Genomic DNA, 26,420 nt, shown 5'->3' with positions numbered 1-26,420 from the left:
AGTGGGGTTAATGATGGTGAGTGTGAATGCTTTTGTGCATTAAGTGCTATGAAGATATAATCTATTATTATTACAGATCACCATTGATTTGATTGTTTTCTTCCAGTCAAGAAAAGAGTTTTGTTTAGGAAGGTTTCTTAGAAGTTGTGCAGTTACAGAAAAATAATTGAAATGCTGCATTGTTGTTGCCATCCTTACTCTACCAACATTTTGAGAGGCAAGAGGAGATGAAAAACAAGTAGCCACCTAAGATGGTGAAGGAAGCAGAACTAGCCATAAGATTGGAGCATGACCCTTGGGAAGCAGGACAAAGGTTTTACGAGTCAATCAAAAAAGAAGATGAAATAACAATGACTAGAGCAAATTAGTATATAAACAAAGAAGCAAAGAAACCGTGGACCAGGAAAGGGTGTGTTAGTGACTCCGAACATAATGGAAGCCAGATAATACAGCAACATCTTGTCATTCTCCAGCAACAAGAAGGTACCTTTATGCGAAAAGGGAAATGTAAATCGAGGCCATTTTCTTAATAGGAAGATTTTGGGGGATGTTTCTTAGGTATGGTCTAAATATTGAACTCTTGAGGGAAGAACCTGTGAGAAAAAACAAACCATGGCTTCAGGAATTTATAAATATGTCATGAAATTCAGTCATGCTGAAATATTTTGCTTTTCTTTTCTTATGTTCCACCATAAAACAGAATAGGATTTCTCTCCTTGAGGTTTCTCCTTCTATTTCATCCTCCGCCTTGGATGGGTGTGGGGAGGTATGCTGGTTTAGACCTAACCTTAGTTATCTTTCTCTGAGATTTTCTACTTCTACTAAGCTTACTTATGTTTATTTTGTCTTCTAAAAATAAAAAAGGCATGGGGGGGTAGGGAGAGTCCACCTCAACTCCATTTAGATAGTTTCAAAATGTCAAGCAAAATTTTATCAGTTGTATAAAGTCTGTATTGTAGAAAAATTAATACTTTTAAGAAGACTTGTTGTGGATCAGTAAGTCCTGGAAATTTCAAAATCTTATAACCTGAACAACTTATTGCAAAAGCCATAAAGGAATGTTAAGGGTCTACTGTAAGGCCGAATAGCAGGAGACACAGCAATATGAAGTGAAATAACACAACATAAAAACTCAAATTATGCATTAATAGATATTATCTGTGACTTCACAGTCATTATAGGGAACCTAAACAAGAAAACAAAAAAATTGGTTTAATTTCCTTGGGTGCCTTTCTCTGGTTTAATATTTGAATTTCTCCCCTTCTGAGTGGGCCAAAAAATATATATACAAATATTTTCCAGGAGAGACTATGCAATATGCTATTATAACCAGAAATCCAGCCAACTCTTTCTGTGGCTTCTCCATTAAGACATAAGTGAGCATCTGTTCAGTCCCATTGGACCCATCTCTGGAGTCCTAGCAAGTAGACTACTGTAACCTTTCTCCAGGTAAGGTGGAAATATGTTAACCCAAGCAAGAAAACACATGGCTATGACAACTAGACTGATCACGTTTTAAAACAGTGCTTTTCCAACTCAGGCTATAGGTTAGAATTATCTGGTTTTTAAAAACTCCCAGTGCCTAAGCCCCATCCACTAACTGAATCAGAGTTTCAGGGATGGAGCCCAAGCAAAAAGTGGCTTAAAAATATTCCAGGTTGGGGTGGTGGTGCCTGGGGCTCAAGGGTTAAACATCCAACTCTTGATTTCAGCTCAGGTCATGATCTCAGGGTCATGTGATGGAGTGCTGCATTAGGCCCTGCACTGGGCATGGAGCCTGCTTAACATTCTCTTTCTCTCCCTCTGCCCCTCCCTCTGTGTGCTCACGTATGCACATGCTCTCTTCTCTCTCTCAAATAAATAAATAAATAAATAAATCTTTAAAAAAAAATCCTCCATGTTGGGGTGCCTAGCTGACTCAGTTGGTAAAGCATGCAACTCTTTTTTTTTTTTTTTAAGATTTTATTTATTCATGAGAGACACAGAAAGAGAGGCAGAAACACAAGCAGAGGGAGGAGAAGCAGGCTCCATGCAAGGAGCCCAATGTGGGACTCGATCCTGGGAATCTGGGATCATGCCCTGAGCCAAAGGCAGACCCTCAACCGCTGAGCCACCTAGGCGTCCCTGCATGCAACTCTTGATATCTGGGTCGTGAGTTTGAGCCCCATGTATGGTGTAGAGTTCACTTAAAACAAATCAAAACAGAACTTCCAGGTGATTTTGATTTCAGCCTGATGGAGAATCACTCTTTTAAGAGATTCATTGGCAAATATAGGTGTGGGGATCAGAGTGGGGGGAGGAATTACTTTCTTAACTAATTAATCTACAGGCACTGATAACCAATATAATATGCTAACCCAGGCCTTTCCTAGAGGATAATCCTTCCTCTTCCAGAAAAGATAATTAAATTAATTTGAAGAAAATAAATTCATTAAACTGTTTTTTTTGGACGGCATGGGGCCATCCTGTCTAGATCTTTTGGTTATATGCACTAAACACTAATTTCAGTTATAAAAGTAAAACAGATTCATCTTAGTAAATGGGAGAAAAGAGAATGGAGAAAATAACGCCCTTTTCCCTATCATATTAAGGCAACCACAGTTAGCTCTTTTGGAGTAAAAAATAAAATTGGGATCACGCTGCACGTGTGGTTTTGTAACCCAATAATGTGAATAACTTTCCGTGTCATTACATAGTCACCTATAACATTGCTGCGAATGACTGCAAAGCAATCCAATATTCGAAATGGCCATTATTTATTGGTGACTGAGGTTTGCTTTCGGTTTATTCACAGACACAGTTAGGAAGGACCCTGATCCCTTGAATAACAAAGTAATGTTAATCCATTAACTACTGAAAGGATAAACCTGGTATAATGGTAAAGAGGCAGCGGAGGGGGGGGGGCGGTAAGGTGGGGGTACTGATAGGTAGCATTTGTCAATTCGATTGGTGTAAAGACTCCCACTAAGGCCAATTTCAAGGTAATCCTTCTAACAACTGGTTGGCAAACAGGGGCATTTAATAACTGGCTCTCAGGAATCAGCTCCAGCTCATCCTTAAAGAAAACCTCGGCTAAGTGGTTGGCTCTCCACTTCTAATATGCTATTTGGACAGCAGGGTGGGAAGTCTGAGAATGGAAGTGAACCAGAGTTCCAGTTATCTTAACATTCTGTTGGATTTTGGGTTTGGAGTTGTCTAATTGGTAACTGGAGCAGCTAGATGGCTGAAGGTCTAATAAGAATTTTCTAAAAAAGGTCCTAATGTGGAAAGTGCAAGGAAAACTGCACTACTGGAAGACCACATTTTTTTTTGAATAGACAGACATGGGGCTTTGTGAAGTTAACCTTATTAAAGGCCTCTATTTCTTTAATCTGTATATGGAAATAAGAATGTTGTCTCAGTGCAGCTGGTGTTGGGATTAAAAGCATTATACGTCCAGAATATGAAAGCATATAATATAGTAAATACTCTACAAACGTTAGTTGTCTTTCCCCCTTAGGAATTATACCCTAGATGTTACTACTTCTGAAGAGAAGGGTATGAATTCTTTTGACATTTTGTTTGCAGGGAATTTAATGAAGTTGATCTTTTTTAAAATTTTATTTTAAAGATTTTATTTATTTATTTGAGAGAGAGAGAGAGAGGAGGGTGGAAGGGCAGAGGGAGAGGGAGAAGCAAACTCCTCAGTGAGCAGGGAGCCCAACACAGGACTCAATCCCAGGACCCTGGATTACGACTGGAGCTGAAGGCAGACCCCCACACGACTGAGCCACTCAGGCACCCTGAGGTTGATCTTTAAATTACATAGCTTTATCATTAAACCAGGGGATGGCAAACTATGGCCTGTGAGCCAAATCTGGTCTATTTTTATAAATAAAGTTTTACAAAAACTTTTAGTTTTGAAGGAACACACCATGCTTATTCATTTATGGAGTTCTACAGCTGCTTTCATGCTATAATGGCAGGATTGAGTCGCTGAATCGGAGACCCTCTGGCCTACAAAGCATGAAATATTTACTATTTGATCCTTTACAGAAAAGGTTTGCCAACTCATGATTTAAACCATTCTAATCTTTCCTTAAGTGAATACTTTCTTTCATAGACACACACACACATATTTAATATATATAATAAAAAATACATATATACTTAAAACAAAACTACTTAGGATAGAAAATGAAAAAGCTAAGGTAAGAAGATTCTCCTAGGATTTAGAAATTTCAAAGTAAATATTAAGTCCAAGAAGACCTAAGAAATATTTGAAACTCCAGGAGGAAGCGGAGCTCTAAGTCAGTCAAGATGGTATATTTTAAAGAATATTTTATAAATGAGATTTTCTACAAGAGGACTATTACTTCTGGACTTGGAATATACCTTAAATGTGGAACTTGGAAGAGTGAATTTAGGAGGTAGAAACTTGGAATATTATTTATAACTTGGCAATGAAAAGTGAACGAAACCACATTAGTCAGGCAAAATAAGCTGATCTCTCTAACTACAGGTAAAATAACATTTCGAACATTGAAAAATGTACACAATCAAAATGGTACAGGGTAGGGGTTTAAGCAACCACTTCCCCTAATTTTTGATGTTTACATGGAACGTTCTTCAAGCAGCAAATAAGTTACCAATGATCCTGACAGACTGAAAATGATACATCTTTACCACAACATAAATTAATTCTCTCAGTGGGAAATTGTTAAAATAGGCAAGGTGTCAGAACGATTTCTTTATGTCTGAAGGAAAGGAAATGATTCCATTTCTTCCAAACATTCTTACATGAAAAATAATAAACTCTCACTTTTAAACTGTGTTCATGGGGTTCTACGGCACCCGTTACTAATTGGGGCAGTCATGGTTATCTGGTTTTGGCCACGAGTCAGTCCATATTAAGTCCGGTATAAAACACTCTCCAGTACAGAACTGCCCCCATAATTCATATTATATATGGATAAATAATCACAGAAATACCCAGAAAAGAGGACCACAGAGTTACACTACGTTCTCATAGCACTCCTTAGATTTACATAGCAAATATTACACAAAGATCCTGGAAAGTAAATCTTCACAGAATAAAATGTAAGGGAAATATGGTGGCCTACCTAAAGGAATGGACAAATGCCCAACACAAATGAGCCAATTCACCATTTACAGGCAAGTGACGCTGATTCTCTTCTTGAAGCAACTAGTTGAAAACCACAGACCACAGAGATGAACATTTATTGAATGCTGGGTGTATACAAATGCCCTCACATTTAACTCACAGAAAAATCCATATATTGGGTATCATTAGTGATCTGTAAAGGGAGAAGTACAGATAGAACTCTGATCGGCTTGTCTCGCACACCGGTCCTATCTCCAAAGTGCCTAATCCTGACAAGACATAGGGTGTCTATCAGCCTTGAGTCCCCCAAACTGCCCTTAGAAAGCAGGTCCCCTAATGAAAGTCAACTAAGTTTGAGAAACTTACTAAATCCTTCCCTCGGAGAATAACAATACATATTAAAGCCCTGCATTAAAGAAATCAGTTTACTTTGATTTAACCCATCACTTTCCCCATCTTATTAGGGAATCCCTTTCCCTCCAAACTACGATTTTGTGAAGTAAATATTCTGAAACACAACTTGAGAAATACTACTGTCGTCCTCTCCCTTGATGAGAGATGGCTGAAAGAGAGATCTACAAACTGTCAGAGAAAATCAACTTTTTAACCACAGTCACGGGAGTGATCCTATAGAGAGGATGGTGTGATTCTAGATGGCTTTTCTTTGCTCTCAGGATCAACCCACTGTGCCCTGGTTTCTGCCGACTGCCCTGGCCTCACCTCACACTAGTTAGCTGGCCTCTTTCTATACCTGAGACCTGCCACGCTCCTCCTCAGAGAGCTTCTGCAAAATGTCCCCTGGTGGGATGTTCCTCCTTCCCCTCTTTACCTGCTTAAGTCCTATTTATCTTCTGGGGAAAACCTTTCCTGAATTTCCGTCTGGATACTCTCCTATCACTGAGTTCTATATAGCACTTGTCATGGTTATAAGATTCCGTTTATTTAATGCCTGTCTAAACTCCCGACTGTGGGGAGGGGAAATAAATTCCCTGCTTCTCAGATGGCAGAAAGAAGAGGAGGGATCTTTCCAGGCTCCTTTGACTGTCTTTACTCATTCCTGCCCATGGAGGAGCAACAACTTAACTGGGGAGAAGGGGCCGTGCATGCTCCTCTCAGGGCGTGCGGTGCACTCGCATCTGCTTGGCATCCGTGTGAAAGGGCAGTTTGGGAAATAAGCTGAATTCAGGGAAAACATACTAAAAGAAGCCCAATGGTTATGAATCCAAGTTCCAGTCTGCATTTTGGCTTTATTCACTAATAAAGTTGATTTTGATCTTTCCTCTGGCTGCTGTTTACTTTTTCAGTTGCTTCTACGTTTGGGAGGGGAAGACTCTTAAGAGTGTGCATGTTGGTCCTCCTAGAATACCAACATCTTCCACGAAGCCTAACCTCTTTCAGGCAAACAGGAGGCCCTCAGAATTTTTTTTGACATTATGGAAAATGGTAGAATGAACCCCTATGTACTCATCACCCAGAGCCAATGATAATCAACACATAGCAATCTTGTTTCATCTACTCTCCCATCTGACTGAAGGGAATTCACTCCAGGCTCACAAATGGTAAAGGCTCAAAAAATATCTATAAAACCATTATCACGTACAGACTATATACAATAATTTGTAAATATTTCTTCAATGATAGATGACTATATTGACAAACTCTACAGAGACCAGTAAAGGAACAAAGATGGGTCTGAACCATCACCTGTCCCCAGCCCCCTTCTACCCCCAGCATGTCACACCCACACAGGTGCTATCCCTCCCTCACCTGGAAAATGCTAAGGGGCTGAGCCACTTACCTGTGGGAGTGCTGCTCCGGAATGATGAGGAGGGGGTGATGGGTGGGGTCACGGGAGGAGTAAGGCTTCCACTGCTGTGGCGTGGTGGAGTGGACACATTCCCTCGGGACACTGAGCTGGACAAGGTCAGCGAGAGCTTCGGCTGAATCTTCTTCTTCAGGGACTCCTGCTCTCGACGGGCGGCATCTGTCATGAATCTGAAGCAACAAAGGAAAGTAAGTAACTGGGACCATCTATGCAGCATGAGGGATGATGACTTTACCCCGAGTTCGACAGATACCCCACCCAGGGAAGGGGACATGTTCACAATCTCAAAGACTCACAACAGATTCCCTTTTCCTCTGGGATAAATTATCCTCTAGCTCACCGTCTTCAGGTTCCTCACAGCTAAGGCCCCATTTCTTCCTGACACGAACCCTCCTCGTCCACACAGAGACCATGTTTATATCCTCTGGAGTGCCTTGGGTTAGAAGACCTCTCTAGGGGCACCTGGGTGGTTCAGTGGCTGAGCATCTGCCTTGGGCTCAGGTTGTGATCCCGGGGTCCTGGGATCAAGTCCTGCATCAGGCTCCCTGCAGGAGCCTTCTTCTCTCTCTGCCTATGTCTCTGCCCCTCTCTGTGGCTTTCATGAATAAACAAATAAAATCTTAAAAAAAAAAAAAAAGAAAAAGACAACTTCCTTTCTCTTGGAAGGTCCTCTCTTTTCTTTCAATTCATAGAAAGCCCACCCATTCTCAAAGTTCCCCAGCAGTCCCAGGTGGAAAGAGCTTCCTTCATCTGTGGCTTGGTACTATTTATTGTTCGTACTGCTTCACTGCCACTTAACATATATGGCCTCCTGAAAACGGATCCTTTTTGTCTTGCTCCCAATCCTCATATTGTTATTGAGATCTTAAAAATTTTTCTTGGCAAACCGAAGGTCTTGTCTCCCTAACCATTAGCCAAAAGGAAAGGACACAAGTCCCCATGATTGCTGCTAGCACACTGCCAAGTCTATCTCAGTAAACATTTACAGAATGAGTAAATCTGCCCAGATTCAAGAAGGAAAGAGAGCAGTACAGGGAGAAAGATCATTGCTAAAGACTGGTTTATGTTGTGATTTTATAACTCCTAAAGGGAAAAGCGACTTTTCCTCATGATTTCACTTTGGAAACTTCAAAGTTATCCCTTCAACACTTCTCTTATGTTTGTAACATTTGATCTGTTCTTTTCTGTTTAACATGTCATAAATTCGTGTAATATAACATTCAAAATAATCCATGGCATGATAGCTTTCACCTAAAGAGCAAATCTTTTTTTCAGACATTATACAATCTTTTTCTTAAGAAGGCTCTGTGCCCAACATGGGGCTTGAACTCATAGGCCTAAAATCAAGAGTCGCATGTTCTACTGACTGAGCCAGTGGGGCCAGCAAACTTTTTTTTGTATTATTGACAGGCAGGCTTTTCAGCTGCATTTTTGGAAACTGTGACAGAAAGCGTGAATAGGTTGCCTGAAAGGATTTAGGGAATAAAACAGGCACCCATGCCCACTGCCTTGGCTAAAAGGTCATAAGCATGCCCCTCAAGTCTTCTTCCTTGTCCCTAACCCCCATCATTACATTCTATCTTAATACAACTCTTCATTAATTCCATTGTACTTAAACATGGTTACGACCCAACACATTTCATGTTCTGTCTAAAAATTTCCTAGTATTTGTCTTCATTATGCTAGGAAGTTTTAGAAGTCAATAAATAGATAGTTCCAATGCCTGGTAAAAAGCTTAGCCAAATACCCAATGAAACAATATTACAATATTGTTACAGTGTCTTAAAATGTCTACTCTTACACTTGGAACATGGATGGCACATTTCTTGAATGGCTTCTGCAATACGATCTAGATATATAATCAACCAGATGTTTATGAAGAACTGAACGGTAATAAAGCTAGGTGCTTTGTCTTGGGCTCTTAGGTTTTATGCTACAAGATGGTGAAGGTTTAAAAACAAGAAAAGAACAATGCAAAACAGAATTGTTAGCACCTGGTAGCCAGGTATTCATTTACTTTCAGATGCAAAGTTGGCTCTATGTTCTTAAAACTGCTTCCCCAGCTCCCCCACCCCCACCCCTTCCAAACTTCTATTCAAATTATGGAATCTAAGAGAAAAGCAAAGAACTAGTGCTTTCTTCTATTATTTTAAGTAGAATTACTAACTCGCACAGTACCAAGCTTCTCCAATTGGGCTACATGGTACATGTGGAGTGGGTAAAACCACAGAATAGATACATTGCTTTTTCCAGAAAAACCAAGGGCTCTCAATATAGGTAATTCAAGTCAGTTTTTTTGTTTTGCTTTAAAGTAAGCTCTTTTGGGGATCCCTGGGTGGCTCAGTGGTTTAGCGCCTGCCTTTGGCCCATGGCGTGATCCTGGAGTCCCGGTATTGGTATCGAGTCCCACATTCAGGCTCCCTGCATGGAGCCTGCTTCTCCCTCTGCCTGTGTCTCTGCTTCTCTCTATGTCTCTCAGGAATAAATAAATAAATAATCTTAAAAAAAAAAACATAAAGTAAGCTCTTTGCCCAATGTGGGGCTTGAACTCACAACCCTGACATCTGGAGTTGCATGCTCTATCGATTAAGCCAGACAGGTGCCCCTCAAGTCAGTTTTTTCAAATGGTAAAAGAAAGCAGATACTCTATGGAGTACAATGTAAAATGTGCATCTTGCACCTTAGTTAGGAATACGGGACTTGGAGCCAGGCAGACCAAGGGTCTAGCCCTGCCTGTGTTACTTATGTGACTTGAGGCAAGTCTGGTAAGTCTCTCTAAACCTCAGCTTTATTCTCTGTAAAATGGGACTAACGACTGTAGGCAAAGGGTCAACATAGTTTCCGTTTATTTTTTTTTAAGATTTTATTTATTTATTAATGAGAGACACAGAGATAGCGAGAGAGGCAGAGTCACAGGCAGAGGGAGAAGCAGGCTCCATGCAGGGAGCCCGACACAGGACTTGATCCCAGGACTCCAGGATCACACCCTGGGCTGAAGGCAGGCACTAAACTGCTGAGCCACCCAGGGATCCTCCATTGTTTCCCTTTCTGCCAGAGAATTTGATCTTTAGTTAAGCTCAGGTAATCTGCTAAAATGGTATTTCAACTATACTAACAGTCAACACTCCTTATGATCACACTGACCCCTGATGGGCAAATCACTTCTGGACTGGGAAGAGTGAGAAACCATTTTTTTTTTTTTTTTAAGATTTTATTTATTTACTCATAAGGCAGAGAGAGAGAGAGAGAGAGAGAGAGGGAGAGAGAAAGAGACAGAGACACAGGCAGAGGGAGAAGCAGGCTCCATGCAAGGAACCTGATGTGGGACTCGATCCCAGGACTCCAGGATCACTCCCTGGGCCAAAGGCAGGCGCTAAACCGCTGAGCCACCCAGGGATCCCCGTGAGAAACCATTTATACACACCTGATAGGAAGTCAGAGCTTGGGCTTCCTAAATGTGGTGATCTTGTCCCTAGGCATGTCCCAAGCAGGGAACCAAGGAGTATGCCCGTGGAATGTTACAGGACCTTTGATTCCTCTTATACCAGCGCAGTTCCCACTTTTGCCTGTGGGGCATCTTGCCCTGGTGAGTCTATGTAGACTCCCATGCACCAGTGAGGACTCTGTAGAAGGCCTGATGCTGCCCTGTTGGCAAGCTCTGAAGAGACCCAGTGCCCGCTGTGGCTTCTGGTCATCTTGTGAGTCTGAATGTTCATGATCGAAGAAAACCACCCTCTAGTGAACAGTAGAGTACTCACATAAGAGGATGGTTGTAAGGATTAAATGAGGTAGCAGTGTCTGTTACATAGGAAGTGGCTCAAAACACGGAAGCTGTGATTATATAAAACTTTATTTATAATGGTTTTATCTATATATCCTGTCTACCCTACCTAACTTTAAGTTTCTTGGGAACGCACTGTGTGTTCATGCTCTGAAAGCTGCGGGTTCATGCCTCATCTATAGAATGGACTGTGGCTTGGCTGACAGGGAATCAGCCCAGAGAGCACACAGATAGTGTCAGATGGAAACACTCATCAAAAGAGGGTGTAGAGACACCTGGGTGGCTCAGCGGTTAAGCATCTGCCTTTGGCTCAGGATACGATCCTGGAGTCCCGGGATCAAGTCCCATGTCGGGCTCCCTGCATAGAGCCTGCTTCTCCCTCTGCTATGTCTTTGCCTCTCTCTGTGTGTGAATGAATAAATAAAATCTTAAAAAAAAAAAAAAAAGAGGGTGTAGGGGGCACCTGGGTAGCTCAGTGGTTGAGCATCTGCCTTTGGCTCAGGTTGTGGTCCTGGGGTCCTGGGATCAAGTCCCACATCGGGCTCCCTGCAGAGAGCCTACTTCTCCCTCTGCCTATGTCTCTGCCTCTGTCTGTGTCTCTCATGAATAAATAAATAAAATCTTAAAAAAAAAAAAAGAGGGTGGTAGGAGAGGAGGGAGACAGGCAGGGGAATGGGGGTGGGGGATGGGCTTCTGTGTCTTCTTTCACCCCAGTTAAACAGTATCAGTAGCTCATGTCTTTTATTGTAAAATACTCTCCCACAGCTCAGATATAAAACAACAACCATAAAAAACCACAACAACGTGCACACACATCCCCCACTTTCACGTTTGGTCAGCTATGGACAGCAATCTATTTTTGGCTTATATCTGCTAAGTGCTTTCTAGAAGTGAGAACAAGACATCATGTTAAAAGCATTAAATATGAAACTCATAAAGCACTTCTGCCAACCTTCCTCTCTCTCCACCCTCCCTCCTCCTCTCTTGGATTGCCGGTTGTGAACTTGCTCGCAGCTAGACTCATAAATCACGGCAACCGTGCCGTACCAAGATACACAGCTGCACGATTTAATTCCTGGTGACAACACACATGCATGGGTGTACACGCCTTGGGAGCAGTGGTTACAATTCACTGGTTTCTCACTGGCAATATTGTACAGCTCCTCTTCCTCTTTCACTTATCAACCATGACTTTACCTATTTTTTGAGACCTATTAAACCCCAAAGTTTTAAAGCAATGCTCCACCAATACAACTCTTTGTCAAAAGATGGGTAGAGGGATCCCTGGGTGGCGCAGCGGTTTGGTGCCTGCCTTTGGCCCAGGGCGCGATCCTGGAGACCCGGGATCGAATCCCACATCGGGCTCCCGGTGCATGGAGCCTGCTTCTCCCTCTGCCTGTGTCTCTGCCTCTCTCTCTCTCTCTCTCTCTCTCTGTGACTATCATAAATAAATAAAAATTAAAAAAAAAAAAAAGACAAAAGATGGGTAGATTCCCAAGGCAAGGCATCACTGGGGGAGACAAGTTCATAAAGAACCAGATGCTGCAGACGAAGGCCGTGAATGCAGCCAGGAGTCAGAGACTCGAGTAGTTTTGACCAGAAACCCAGGCAAATCTACTTCCCACCTTCAAAGGCAGCTGCGCTGCGTGACACAGCCTTGAAGAAGCACAGCCTAGATCTTTCCATCATCCATCTTAGAAATGTTCCCATGTATTCCCATGGCTGGAAAGGAATTCAGGCTTGGGAAGTCATATCACCCTGTGGTCTGATGAGTTTTTCTTGATGGGTTTTGACCTGATGGGTCATCTTTTCTGAAGCCCTCAGTCACAGCAGCCAACAAGGGGGTGGGGGGCGGTTTAGAGCTGGAAGAAACCTAGTTAAGACAGATCATCTAGTCTAATGCCCTCATTTTTCACATTAACTGGGAACTGAGGAGAGTGGCCTGTTGAAGGTCACCTTGCTGGCAAGGGGCAGAGCTGGCATGAGAGAATTTCAGCCAGGGCGGAATCAAATGCTCCTACTCTGCCTTGCTGCTATGGGCATGTCAAAGAACTCTGAGCCTTCTCACTTTTGCTTCAGAGTCCTGGTCTTCAAAGTTGAAAGGGCTTAAGGAACCAGAGCTTAGGGCTTGGGGAAATGCAGAGGGAATCCCTCTGGGGATTTATATGTTGTAAGTAGGGTGATTGGGAGAAAGGAGGCTTCATTCTCTCCATGTCAGCCATGTTCTGCTGGGTGGGGTTGCTTGACTGGTGGTATGGGGGTGTCCTGGATTTGTAGCCTCAGGACTCTGTGATGTGGGGAAGCCTGGCTGTGCCTGCCTCCCTGAATTCTTTCTGCTTTGCAATGGGAACTGTTCTAATCTTGTAGTAGTGTGGTGTTGTGGGTTTGTACTGGCTTGTGAGAGCCGATCATTAAATTTTCAGGGATTCTTGTGAGCCAGTTGTTAAACATACCCATTATTAAAAATTAAATTATGTGAGTTAATAATTAAACAAGTGTATTTTTAAAAAGGTAATATGCAAAGCTTACCAATTCTTAATTATTTTATTTCATTTTACTATTATGTGTATTTCGGGGCAATTTACATTAATATCCTGTTTATTATAATTACCATATAATATGGTGTGCTACTGTATACACCTCTTTCCAACTCTGTTAAATGACATTATGTTGGTAGCTTGAAATTGTTGGCAACGGGAATATTTACACCATGGAAATTGGCAAGTATTACCAATGAGGGCTTTTTTCCTTTCCAAAAGTCAGTTATTCAACATTTATCAGAACACCTTGTGGTTATTATTATTTTTTAATGTAGAAAAGAGCATTGGAACCAGACCCCTTGCCTACTCACCAACAGAGCCAGTCAGGGAAGGGATAAAGAATATATAAGAAAGTCTTCCTTTCCTTTTTTTTTTTTTTTTATAAATTTATTTTTTATTGGTGTTCAATTAAGTCTTCCTTTCCTTTTAAAAATTATAAAAACACATCTCATTGAAATATACTTATGTAAACATTTTTATGGATTTGTGGCTTGTGTTTCAAAACAGCTTTTCAAATTGTGGAATATACCTATACACAGACACACACAAATGAGTGCATGTGTTTACGTGTACTGTTTAAAGAATAATAATAAAATGACGACGGTCTATAGACTCACCACCCAGTTCACGAAAAAAAAATATTACCAGAACTTTTGAAGTTTCCAGATACAAGCACGGTTGATTTTTCAGGGTATGTTCCTTCAAGTATTGCCTTTCTACACATAGAGAAAACTGAATATTTCTTAAAGAAAAAAAAAAGTCACCTGAGAGTTCATTCACTGTTGACTAACAGCCGGGAAATCTGTGGCCAGGCAGAGCCATGTTTTCATTTTGAAACTGAAACTGCCATAAGATTAATTTTAACTTTCCTACAAATCAGAAATGCCTCAGTTACTTTAATTTAATATGGTCATTTGTAGTAATATTTGTTATTGCTTGGGGAAGTACATATTCCTTAAGTAAATTTTCAAGACTCCATTATAAATCTTTTAAATCCTTAGACCACAATGTTCATTCAGTCTGACATGTTAAATGTGGAAACATGAATATAACACCACAGGGGGAAAATGTCAAACTGCTGGTCCAGGGAGACCAGTTTCAACCACAAACTCAGGAAATTTACAGATTTCCCTGGAACCTGGGCAGAAACCCCACTGCCACCTACTCTATGGCCAAACACCTGAGCATAAGTGTCCTGCTGGGGAAAAAACCACATGGCTTTCCCTGGCTCTGGAGAACCCAGGGATGGAAGTGACCACTCGAAACTTGAGTCGCTCTCGGAAAAACCTGAAAAGAATCCAAACTACGAGATGCGTGGTGTGGTTTGGTTGTTATTATAGGACTCTGGAGAGGGCGTGTGGTCCAGAGGTCTGAGCTGTGTGTCAGGAGGCTTGTTCTGGGGCAAAGAAGCGGGTGGCCTCCGGAAGTCCCAATGCCCTCTGTTCTGGCCTTGGTTTGTCTACTTGTTAAAATTGAAGTGTTCTGGTTTTGGGGATATATGTAATATATCATCCTTATGTTACTTCCCTGCTCCAACAGTCCATGATTTCAGCAATAGCCTTGTGTAGTGTTTTCCAAACTTTTTTTTTTTTAAACCCCAACTCCTTGTAAGAAGTGTATCTCCTATTGGGAGCCTGTATAGATATGTATAATTAGGTCTGCAATCCTCAATTTTGAAATATCTGAAGCTCTGAAAACTGGAAAACTTTTTTTATAAATTTGGCAGCAAAATTCATTGTGAGACAAGCCCCAAATTGATCTGCTTAAAGGCTACTTACACTATTTATTGTATTTAGTGTGAATATTCACATGCCTCACTGCACAAGTATTAATGTGTTTGATTCCAGGCACCACCACCACCACCACCCCCCCGCCACAGGCCCCTGCAGGGTGTGTTATGTACTATGCACCATTTGCACCGTATTACCTGGCTGAAATCAGAAAAAGTATAAAACATAACTGGATGTGAAGAATTTTTATCTAATTTGTCTGAAACAAGAATTTATTAAACAATCCTTCCTACATGTGATATACTCTGATATTTTCGTATTCTATTTCATTTTAACAAAACGTCCTGGTCACTGGTTTCTTGACCTACTAACGGGTCAGACAGAGTCTGAATTTGAAAAGATCAGTTAAGAGGGTGATGGGCTTTGGAGGTAGACCATTTAGATTGTAATCTCTGCCCTATGTTCTCCAGCTGCGTGACCTTGGGCCTGTTACCTTTCTGTGCCTCAAGTTCTCTCTCTGTAAAGAGTGACACATTAGTAACAGGTCTTGTCCTACAGAGTCCTTGTGAAGATTGAGTTAATACATGTAAAGCACTTGGAACAGGGCCTGGCACTTTGACCTTGACAAATGTCAGGTTTCTGGTACACAATGGATACGAATGAGATTTGTTCTGGAAATCCTAATTCACAAATCTTTCATCTCTGACACTTAGGTCAGCAATTGATTATTTCCAAGTTGAATTCCTGAATAATAGGATAAGCACTGCCATCATTAGTTCTGTTGATTCTGAAAGCAAAGTGGCACTCTTAGTGATTCTGCACACATTCATTACACTAGTGCTGTGATCACAGGTACATTTGAGAAGGTGGTTATAGTAATTAGAATCTGAACAGAAGATCCCTCTCTTGAGGGACAACATGCTGGGAGTAAGGCACTCTCTGAAAACCCACATACTTCCTTCCTCTTCTTCACTTCTTTGAGAAGAAACAAACCTTCAAAGGTCTTCTAGCAGGACAAACAACAGGGGACCAAACTCACAGCTAGCTGACAGAAAGATGTCTTTCTATGAAGTTTTAAGCCTGCCCTCGCCTTGAGAGATTCATAAAGTTGCACAAGGCTCCGACTGGTCCACAACCAGACCCGCTGTACAAAGCACTGCATCCCACTACTTCACTGGGAGTCTAAAGCGTTGTCCTACCTTTTCAATGGCCCTTTGGGCATTGCCATTTTCCAGCAAAAACAAATTTGTGAAACCCAGAAAGCCTTTGAGGAAAGCTGCAAAGCGTTGGTAGGCAGACCAGGAGATTCTAAGGACCCCCAAATCTGGTAACTCATGGCTCCAGACAACGGGATTTCTGACCAAACAAGGAACACAATCCAGTTTTCCAGTGGAGAGTCCAAATTGTACATTACCGATTTTTCTTTTGTCTGGCCACTACCATGTGCAATCCAGGGCATAGATGGACAGAAAGCCAGTAAGGCAGTAAAACCACCCACAGGACATTCGAATACAGGCTGTGGGAAATGACCACAGGAATAATGGGTGCATTTCGGCACACGATCATGTGTGGCCCACATGTCAGAAGATCTGACTGCTGCTCTAGGTCTCCATGTAACGATGGCTTTCAGAACACACATCTGCTAATAAATTCATGAGGCAGGTCTTCATAGTTTAGCAGCAGCTTAAAGCCACAGCACAGTTGAAGGAGTATTTGGTTAAAACAGCTGGCCAGTGAAACATAACCTGTAAGCAACAAGCAGAGTAATTGCTGGTCTATGCCCCTTTATTAACAGAGGGGCCTTTTCTGGTGATCAGTGGGAACTTAATAAGTAAATGTTGTTCTTTCCAGTAGACAAAAGTAGACAAAATTTAGAGTCCTGAGTAATGCTAATTTCAGAAGGTTTCAAATAATGTTTTGAATGGGCATGTGTTTCACTTCTCATCCCAGAGCTATTTTTGACTTCACAATCTGAGGCCAATGGGGTGGATTTTGAAGCTTCATAAAAATTTTTGCAATGTCACCAAAACTCTGAGCCCCTTTTAACATGCTGCTATTAAAGATTTAATGCTAAATAATAAAACTAAAAGCAGCACCAGGAAAAGCCCACACCATCTGATCAGATCAGTTTGGCAATTCACTTGTGAGGGTTCTCTTGAGTGGGATTTTCATCTGATATTCACATGGGTTGTGGGCATAATTTGTGAAGTACACAGCCAATGAATCAGATTTTGTTCTTGGGTACCAAACCAAGCTGACAGATTTATTGCGCTAAGTAAGACTTTTCTCTCTCTTTTTCCCTTTTCTTTAACTAAGTTTATATCTGAAACATACAGAAATCTAGTTCCTGGACTCCAAGGTGTTCTGGCCTAACCTGCACAAAATAAATTAACATTGAGGGCAAGCCAATTTCCTATGAGATTTTGTAGCTCAATTTTCTTATAAATTTTCACTTTATTTTTGGGTCAGCAAGAAGGAAAAAGAATGGCGAGTAAGGAGGAAAAAAAAAGCCAAGAGGTGATTAAAAAAAAAAAAAAATTTATACTCGGGCACCTAGCTGGCTCAGTCAGAAAAGCATGTGACTTTTTATCTTAGGGTGGTGAGTTTGAGGCCCACGTTGGGTGTAGAGATTACTCACCTATAAATAAACATATTTTTTAAAAAATCTACTCTTAACAATCATATTTCCTCTTTTCTTTTCTTTTTTTTTTCCTTAGGCCAGCTAGAGTTAATTTATATTTTCTATGGCATCTAGCCTAGATATTCTAAATCTTTAAAAAATATTTATTTAATAAGAACTTTGGCTTGCCAATTTTTATATTGCCACGTGCCAATTTTTATATTGCTTTATCTACCTACCATCTACTGTCACTGGCCTCTTGTTGAAAAGAAAAAGCCATTTTGACATAGATAGAAGGAGCACATAATCTTAAATAAAATAACCCTTTCCTGAGAAAGACTGCTCTTTATTCTGAAATTGCGATAATAAATCATAAGATAATATCTAATTAAATTATTTAATAAATAATAAAAACAGGAAAAATTTACTTAAAATTTTTGAGATGCAGAGAAACTACAATATTAAGTGTAATTTTATCATCATTTTATTTATTTATTTTTAAATATTTTATTTATTTATTCATGAGAGACACAGAGAGAGAGAGAGAGACGCAGAGACACAGGCAGAGGAAGAAGCAGGCTCCATGCAGGGAGCCTGATGTGGGACTTGATCCTGGGTCTCCAGGATCATGCCCTGGACTGAAGATGGCACTAAACTGCTAAGCCACTGGGGCTGCCCTTATCATCATTTTATAATTACATCATCTATACATTTAATGTATTTAAAATATATTGTTCATAATTATTCTCTAGACATGTTATTTATTTATTTATTTATTTATTTATTTATTTATTTATTTATTTTGGGGGGGATAGACATGTTATTTATAATACCCAACTTTATTATAGTCTATCACTGCCATTGCTAAAAATTCTCTTTCTAGGACTGCTGACCAAATGAAACTCCTACATGTGGGAGGAATCATTTGTAATACGCTGAACAAAATGAAAGGGTACCAAATCTAAGAGTACCCAAACCTAGTAGCTTCTCTAAGAGCTGGGAAAAAGGTGAAAAGAGCTGAGTGTCCTCTTATGGCAGGGCACACAGGAGGCCCGTGGGGTGCTGGAGGCTCCTTGTTCTCTGGCCCTGTACACCAGTGGAAACATCCACATGAACGGCATCATTCAAAGACTAGCAGCTGTTCCGTGAATAGCACTTAGAAATTACTTGTGTTTTTTTTTTTTTTTTTTAAGCCAATAATCTCTTCTGGAATTTTAGCACTCAAATGAAATTCATGTACTGAGGCCGAGTAACTGCAATAATGCACAAAGTCCCATTCGTGCATACCATTACTCTGTATATTCCCAATAAATATTGGGTATTTTCTCACAACTAAGGAGTAATAAAGTCAATCTATCTTAATGAAAGCTCTGGTTCTGGTTCCAGCAACCACTATTTTAAGCCACAGGTCAGTATAAATTATCAGCGAAGCAATTAATTTTGATTTACTTCAGCCTGAATAGAGTAAACCATGGACTTTTTCATCATCAATGCCAAGAATAAAAACCACTTCTGAAAACGACATGCACAAATCTTTGGTTTGGAGGCCAACTGGAATATCCTCTCTTGGCAGCATCTCACCATCACCCTTTCCATTCCTTTTCCACTTTCATCGAACTGGGAATAACTATGGCTGTTACTTACACATGGTTTTCATTGCTAATTTGACATCTGTGTCAAAACCAATGAACAAAACAAAGAAGTTGCATTTTATGAGGTTTTGTGTTACAAAACTACAAATAGCTTGAGTTTTTTTGTTTGGCTCCCCTGGTAAGGAAACTAAATGAGTTATTTGAGGTTTTCATGTAAACTGCTAATGAGATGATACATAACTCTTTTTTAATTTTTTATAACTCTCCTTATAAGCAGAGAGAAGTTTAAAAACTAAAGAAAAAAAAACTGGATTTAGGGTCTCTGGAGTTTTAGTTCCAATATCACTAATGGTTGTGAACACAGCTTAGTGGTTGAAAGTCTAGGCTCTGGAGGCAAACTCCTAGTCTGATTTACTAGGTATTCAAACTTGGGACCCTAATTTATAAAACAGAGGTAACCGTGAATACCTGCTTCATCAGGGTTACTGTCAAGATCTCATTACATAAACGCATGGAAAGCAGTTGGCCCAACACAATACTCAACATGTATCAGGAGGCCACTCAGAGTCTTGGTATTTCCATTGGTGTTAGCACTATGCACCTGACTCTCACCCAGAAACTATGAGTAACTGTTGCTAAATTTAATACTCATTTGACTGTATAATCCCTACATAAGAGGACATCTTGCTGGGGTGGCTGGGGGAGCCATGGAATCCATAGATGGGCTTAGTTAGATATGTTAAGTCTGGGATCATAAGTCTCCATTTCTAAAGAGAAGTACTACTTTTTTTTTTTTTTTTTTTAAAGATTTTATTTATTTATTCATGAGAGACACAGAGAGAGAGGCACAGGCAGAGGCAGAGGGAGATGCAGGCTCCATGCAGGGAGCCTGACTTGGGACTTGTTCCCAGGTCTCCAGGATCATGCCCTGGGCTGAAGGCGGTGCTAAACCACTGAGTCACTGGGACAGCCCTGAGAAGTACTTCTCTGATGCTGCCATGACTTTTTACTTAGGTGAGCTCTTCTAACCAGGTGACAGTCAACATTTAGCACAGACCAACTGACACCAAATGAATTCAGCACCAGGGGATGAGGTACACTTGAAGGCTCTGGTTAATGGAATCCTGGGTTGAAAAAGGGGAAGAGAGGTTAGGGAGATAGCAGAGGGCTCTCAATGTCAGAGGAGATCTCAAATGGGATTTGTTTATGCCAGGGGTAGCATGTACCATTCCTTTGGAGCCATTTATAACCTACTCTGCCCATGAGAGGCATCCCTAATTGATCAGAGTTACCCTCCCTGTGCTGCTTTTGCATTCCACCTTAGCTTCTTCATCACTAGGCCTGACGTGGCCACTATCTACTGATAAAGGTAACTCCTAAAATGATGGTTTGTGCCATCTCTGATTTACACCTTTTCCCCTCTAAACATTGATATTTCTACTAATATCTTATTCTAGGCATTGGCTAATTCATTTGAACTATACTGCATCCATGCTAGAGAATTGGGGAGCAAAGGCTGCCAGACAATAAACAGATCTGAGAGTGGGGCACCTGGCTGGCTCAGTTGGGAGAGCATGTGACTCCTGAACTCAGGGTGGTAAGTCTGAGCCCCACATTGGGCATAGAGATCAGTTAAATAAATGCAACTTTAAAAAAAATATTTGAGAAAGTTATGTCCAAGATAAGAGCTGTCTCCAAAGTAGGGCAAGCATGTTAAATACACATTCAGATAATTGCATGTATTCATGAATACAATTATGAGGCCAGTTGCTCACTGAAACTTATTTTTGTATATATGTGACTCACTTATTTTTTTTTTAAAGATTTTATTTATTTATTCATGAGAGACACAGAGAGAGGTAGAGACACAGACGGAGGGAGAAGCAGGCTCCATGCAGGGAGCCCTATGTGGGACTTGATCCCCGGATTCCAAGATCAGGCCCTGAGCTGATCAGGCCCTGGCTCAGGTGCTGAGCCACCCAGGCATCCTGTGACTCACTTATATACAGAGTAGCAGTCAGTACATTAGCATTGTTTGGGAGGAGAGCAGAGTCAACAGCAACTTTTCTTAAAAGGATTAATCTACTTAGGCAGTGAAATAATTTTGGGGGCAAAGTCAGTTTATACATGGGTTGTCCTTCACAGTGTATACATCTGAGGCCATCACAAGTTTGGTGGGCCTTGGGTGCCGATTTTTTTCAAAGTGATTTTTTACACCTCCTGTTGCAAGAGCTCAGCTAAGCTGCTTCTGGTTTGATTTTCCCTGTTTTTCAGGAGGTGGCACTTGATAAATGTGTTAAGATATATGGTTCTTCAAATAAGCACATGCCTCAGAGTACTAAATTATTTAAAAAAAAATCAAAGATGTGAACTTCTGGGTCTTCCTGCTTGAGCAAACGCAATAAATTTGTGAATGCTCAGGATACTTGGTAAACTATAAGCTGTGGATAAACACTTCGGATGAAGAAGATAGGGAGGTTGATGATGGTGATAATTTATACTTTTTATTAGAGATAATTTCAAAAGCACTCAAAACTAGAAATTAGTATGATGAACTGTCTCATTATTAATATTTTGCCATCTTGTTTAAGCTTTCTCCCTGCCTACTTCCTTTTTGGGCCATGATTATTGATTATTGAACCCCAATCTGGGTTCACAGAATCTCTTGAAAAATATATAGGGATTAAAAAAATAGAAGGAAAAAAAAGGGAGAAAAAAGAAAAAATTAAGATTTTATTTATTTGACAGAGAGCAAGCACAAGCAGGGGGAGTGGGAGAGGGAGAAGCAAGCCCCCCACTGAGCAGGGAGCCCAATGCCATGTGGGGCTTGATCTCATGACCCTGAGATCATGACCTGAGCTGAAGGCAGATGCCCAATTGATTGAGCCACATGGGTGCCCCAAGAAAATTTTCAACATAGTTCCTAAGAAATACTTAATGGGGATTCAAAATCAAATACAACGGTTAACAGTGTGATTAATTGCAGGGTCGGTTGGTCTGTCATTCACTCACCCACCCCTAAGCTATTTTGTTTGAAAAGTTTGAGTGCTATTATATGGAGCACATGCTACTGTATGACATGATGAAGGTGTATTAATTTGGAAGGTGTGAGCCAATGGTTCCTAACTCCTTCAGGTCTGGGGACCCCATCCATATAGTGTCAGATGGTGTGCTTTGACTATCATAATGGTATTTCTTTCTGGTGTCCCTTAGATTGTGTGTGGGTAGGCGGAAGAATAACACAAAACTACTGTTCAATATTGCTTTGAAATGAATTTGTATTTTACAAGATCCCCTAGGTACCTTTCCTCCACAAGTTCCACCCCAAATGGGGAATTTACAGGTTACGTGGGGGGAAAAATTCAGGTATATTTGTGTGTGTGTTTAAAATTTTCAGGAATGTCACTGTATTTAACTGCTAATGAAGTGTTTCTTGGAGGGGGGCCTCTAGCCCTTCTGCTGATTTACAAAGAACAGCCTTCATTTGCATGCCAAAAGCAAGCACTAATCCTTAGCATCAGCTGGTTCCCAGAAATACATGTGCCCCCACAATCCTGTTTATCCTGCTGGTTTATTTCACAAACCTTTTCTTCACAAAGAGCACAGGCCCCCATTTCAAGCAGGCCAACTTGATTATCCCAAATCCCTAATTAGTGTAATTAAAGCTTTAATGGATTGCAGCCAGGATATAAACCATGCAAACCCCCTTTTTAAACGTGTTGAGTGTGCAGGACTGGTCCATGCCAGAGGGCTTCCTGTTGAGGCAGTGAAGGCCCTGGACACCCCTGCACCAACACCCAGGCCATTTCTGATGCTCAAGGAGCTTCTTCATAAGGTTCACACAGGCAAATCAAACTGCCCCTCATAGTGTCTAACTGAAGCAATGGGCATTTTCATTAAGGAGACACCTCTCAACCGTCCTACAGATATGAGCCTCATGGGGGTTTTTCTCCTGTTGTTATGTTCTGGAAAAACAAACCTAATGCCCTAAAATAATTCCAAGCAACCTAGGAGAATCTTGTTAGATCCCGCAGAGCACTCTTGTATTAACTCTCCTGCACAGAATTGCTCAGAATTTGTCCAATAACCAAGACCTGCAGCTTAAACCCATAGGGTTTTTTAAAGGTGTTTCTTACAATATGTAAAGCGACCCATTCTTAAAATGGCTCTAGTAATTGTTCACATTATCTAAGTTCTAGAAGGATATTTGCAAATTAATATTAGAGATGGATAAGGGGAAAAGGATCTTAACAATTCAAAAAAGCCTTTTCAGCATGTACTATTCTAGATGCCCTGTAACTATTACCTTCTTGAATCCTCATTACTAATTTGTCAGAGGTTATTATCAGTCCCCTCTGTTTTTTCTTTTCTTTTTTTTTCTAAGCAATCTCTACGCCTAATATGGGCCTTGAACTCATGATCCTGAGATCAAAAGTCACCTGTTCTATTGACTGAGCCATCCAGCCATCCCTATCAGTCCCATTTTGCAGCTGACAAAGTTGAGTCTTATTTGCCCAAGGACTCACAGCTAATAAAATGCCATAGAAAAGATAGAAACAAAAGTGCTAAAGATATGATATCCAATCCAATAGTGATCAGCCAAGAGGGGCTACTGAACACTTGAAATGTGGCTAGTGAAACTGAGCCACTGTATTCCTAACTTAATTTTTTAAAATGATTTTATTTATTTGAGAGAGAGCGAGCAGAAGCAGGGGGAGAGGGAGAAGAACAAGCAGACTCCCTGATGAGAGGGGGAGCTCTATATGGGGGCTCCCTCCCAGAATGCTAAAATCATGTATGACATGAGCACAAGTCAGTAGCTTAGTGGACTGAGCCACTCAGGTGCCCCTAATTTCATTTAAATTAATTTAAATGTAAATAGCCACATGTGGCTAGTGGCTGCCATATTGGAAAGCACAGAGAACATTCTCATCATCACAGAAAGCTCTATTGGATGGTGCTGCTACAGTGGACATGCTTCATTTCTGGATATGTTGGATTTGAAATAGTGGTGGGACATCCAAGGGATGTAAGCACACAGCTCAGCAATCTAGATTAGGATTCATCTACTCAGAGCAGGAAAGCAGGAGAGCATGTTCGGAGAGAAGGGATCAAGATTGAGAAAAGAAACTTGGGGGAAATTCACATTTTAGGCAGTAGGAGGAAGAGGAGCCCCCAGAGTTACCAAGAAATAGAGTTCTCGTACTTTTGTCAGACTTGATAATTAATTTCTATTACTTTTTTTAAAAGATTTTATTTATTTATTCATGAAAGACACAGAGAGAGGGGCAGAGACACAGGCAGAGGGAGAAGCAGGCTCCATGCACAGCATGCACAGAGCCTGATGTGGGACTTAATCCCGGGACTCCAGGATCACGCCCTGGGCCGAAGGCAGGTGCTAAACTGCTGAGCCACCCAGGGATTCCCTCCTATTACATATTTAGATGAAATTTAGGGAACAAATATACAGAGACCGAAGATCTGCTTTTTTAAATGATAAAAAGTATATTTGTTTGTTCATTCTATTGCTTTGTGCAAAAATGGCCTCCCTTGGAAATGCACGGGCATTTACACATTCTAGCTCAGAGCCAGAGCACTTTGTGCAGTAGAACCCTGGCATAGAGCACTGCATCCCATGGCTTTGATGTAACGTGTAGGAAGTGGTTTAAATTCAATTTCAAAAGGTACCCAAACCCTCTTAAATAAGGAGATGCCCAAAACTTACTGAAATAAAAACTCGGACACAGATCCCTGTGGTGAAGGGTACTTTATAGGAAGGTTTTTGCTTAAACCCTCCTTTTCAGTTGCCTGGGGGATTCTTCATGAAGTTATCTGATCCTGTATTTCTTACTGTGTAACCAAAGTCACCCGGAAAAAAAGCCTAATCCTTTTCCTTAACGGCAGTGAAAAGACCACTGGTGAAGCCTTTGCGGTAAGGAATTTTCATTTGGGAAGATCTGAGACCAAACTGCTTTCCCTTGGAGAGGGTGAGAAAAATCTTGGGCCAGTTTACCCCATACTTTTCATCCTACAGAAGAGTAGGGTCTAGAACTCCCACTGACTTCAAAAGAGAATTTGTCACCCACCCCCATAAATGGAGGTGGGTGATGCATGAGAGAGGAAGGAGGGGGAGCGAGAAAGGTATTAGCAAGGTGATAAATGAGCCTGCTAGCATTTAGGTTAGAGTTAAAACAAAAACCTTGAAATCTAGAGTTCTGAAAAGCCCATTAAAATATTTCCAACTTTTTCCCTACATAATTTACAACAGGGCTTTGGTGGGCACTCGCAGTACACGCGGCGCTAAATGCACAATGCAGCACTGGAGAGAGGAATTCTGGGAGTTAAAATGTGTGAAGCGTGCAAACGGAGGGCCAGCGTTGCCCATTAATACTGGGAAAAGACCGGAGGATGCCAAAATTAAGCTTCCCCCCCCCGCACCCCCCCTCCCGTAGCTGTCTCTCACTCCTGGTGGATAGTGTTCCTAATCCTGGTGCTGAATTTACATACAGTCAGCTTTTGCCCCATTTGTGCAATTAACCATATTTTCTCTGTGTTGGCATCACTCCCTGGGAGGACATGAGGAATTTGCAAGGAGACATTATATCTTTCAGGATACCTGGGAGCCATTTAGTGGGTAATTCACCGAATGGAACCCTAGTGCCTTTGAAAGAGTTAATTCACCTTCTGAGGGTCCCCAAGAATGTGCTTCATCAGGCCTAATGGGACCAAAGGGAGGTCATTACAGAATAGTTTATATGATTTTTTTTTCAGTAACGAAATTGACTTTTTCTGATCTTTTTTAATGTTAAATTTTCAACCATAACAATGCAATGCATTATTTAAGGAAAAAAGGAAAACACTAGAGGAGGCCATATTGTTAGGACAAGCAGGATGGGTGAGGAGAAGGTTATCTTTTTAAGGACGAGCAGAGGAAGGGGAGAAGGTGGAGACCCTACTCACCCCTTGTGAAGACAGCTTGGGGGGCCAGGCTCGGGCAGCCTCCAAGGGGCCCTGAGGCTGTTGGGAGGCTAAGGATGGAGACAATTTGCTCTCTTTCAGGCTGGGTCAGAGCTTAGTTCAAATCGCTCCCTTCCCCTCCATCTCTTGTCTGACTGAAATTTCCAGATGAAGGAATTCCAGCCACCACATTCCTCTCCTAATGCAAGCAAAGAGCTACTTTGGCCACTTTGTTTCTGACCTACACTGCTTGTGCTAGAATGGATGCTTA

General features: G+C 41.1%; 1 protein-coding gene across 2 annotated transcripts in view; it reads right to left on the bottom strand.

Annotated features, from left to right (window-relative positions):
- The window catches only part of JAZF1 (JAZF zinc finger 1), a 336,781-nt gene that overhangs the window by 43,025 nt on the left and 267,336 nt on the right, over positions 1-26,420 (bottom strand). For both annotated transcript variants that reach the window (XM_077856425.1, XM_077856426.1), the window contains exon 3: positions 6,903-7,099. In XM_077856425.1, the coding sequence (XP_077712551.1) occupies positions 6,903-7,099 (197 nt within the window). The remainder of the gene's footprint in view (positions 1-6,902; positions 7,100-26,420) is intronic.

This window comes from Canis aureus, chromosome 18, assembly GCF_053574225.1.
Source record: "Canis aureus isolate CA01 chromosome 18, VMU_Caureus_v.1.0, whole genome shotgun sequence".
NCBI lineage: Eukaryota > Metazoa > Chordata > Mammalia > Carnivora > Canidae > Canis > Canis aureus.
The sequence above is the reverse complement of the archived record's forward strand: the minus strand, read 5'-3'. Positions and strand labels throughout refer to the sequence as shown.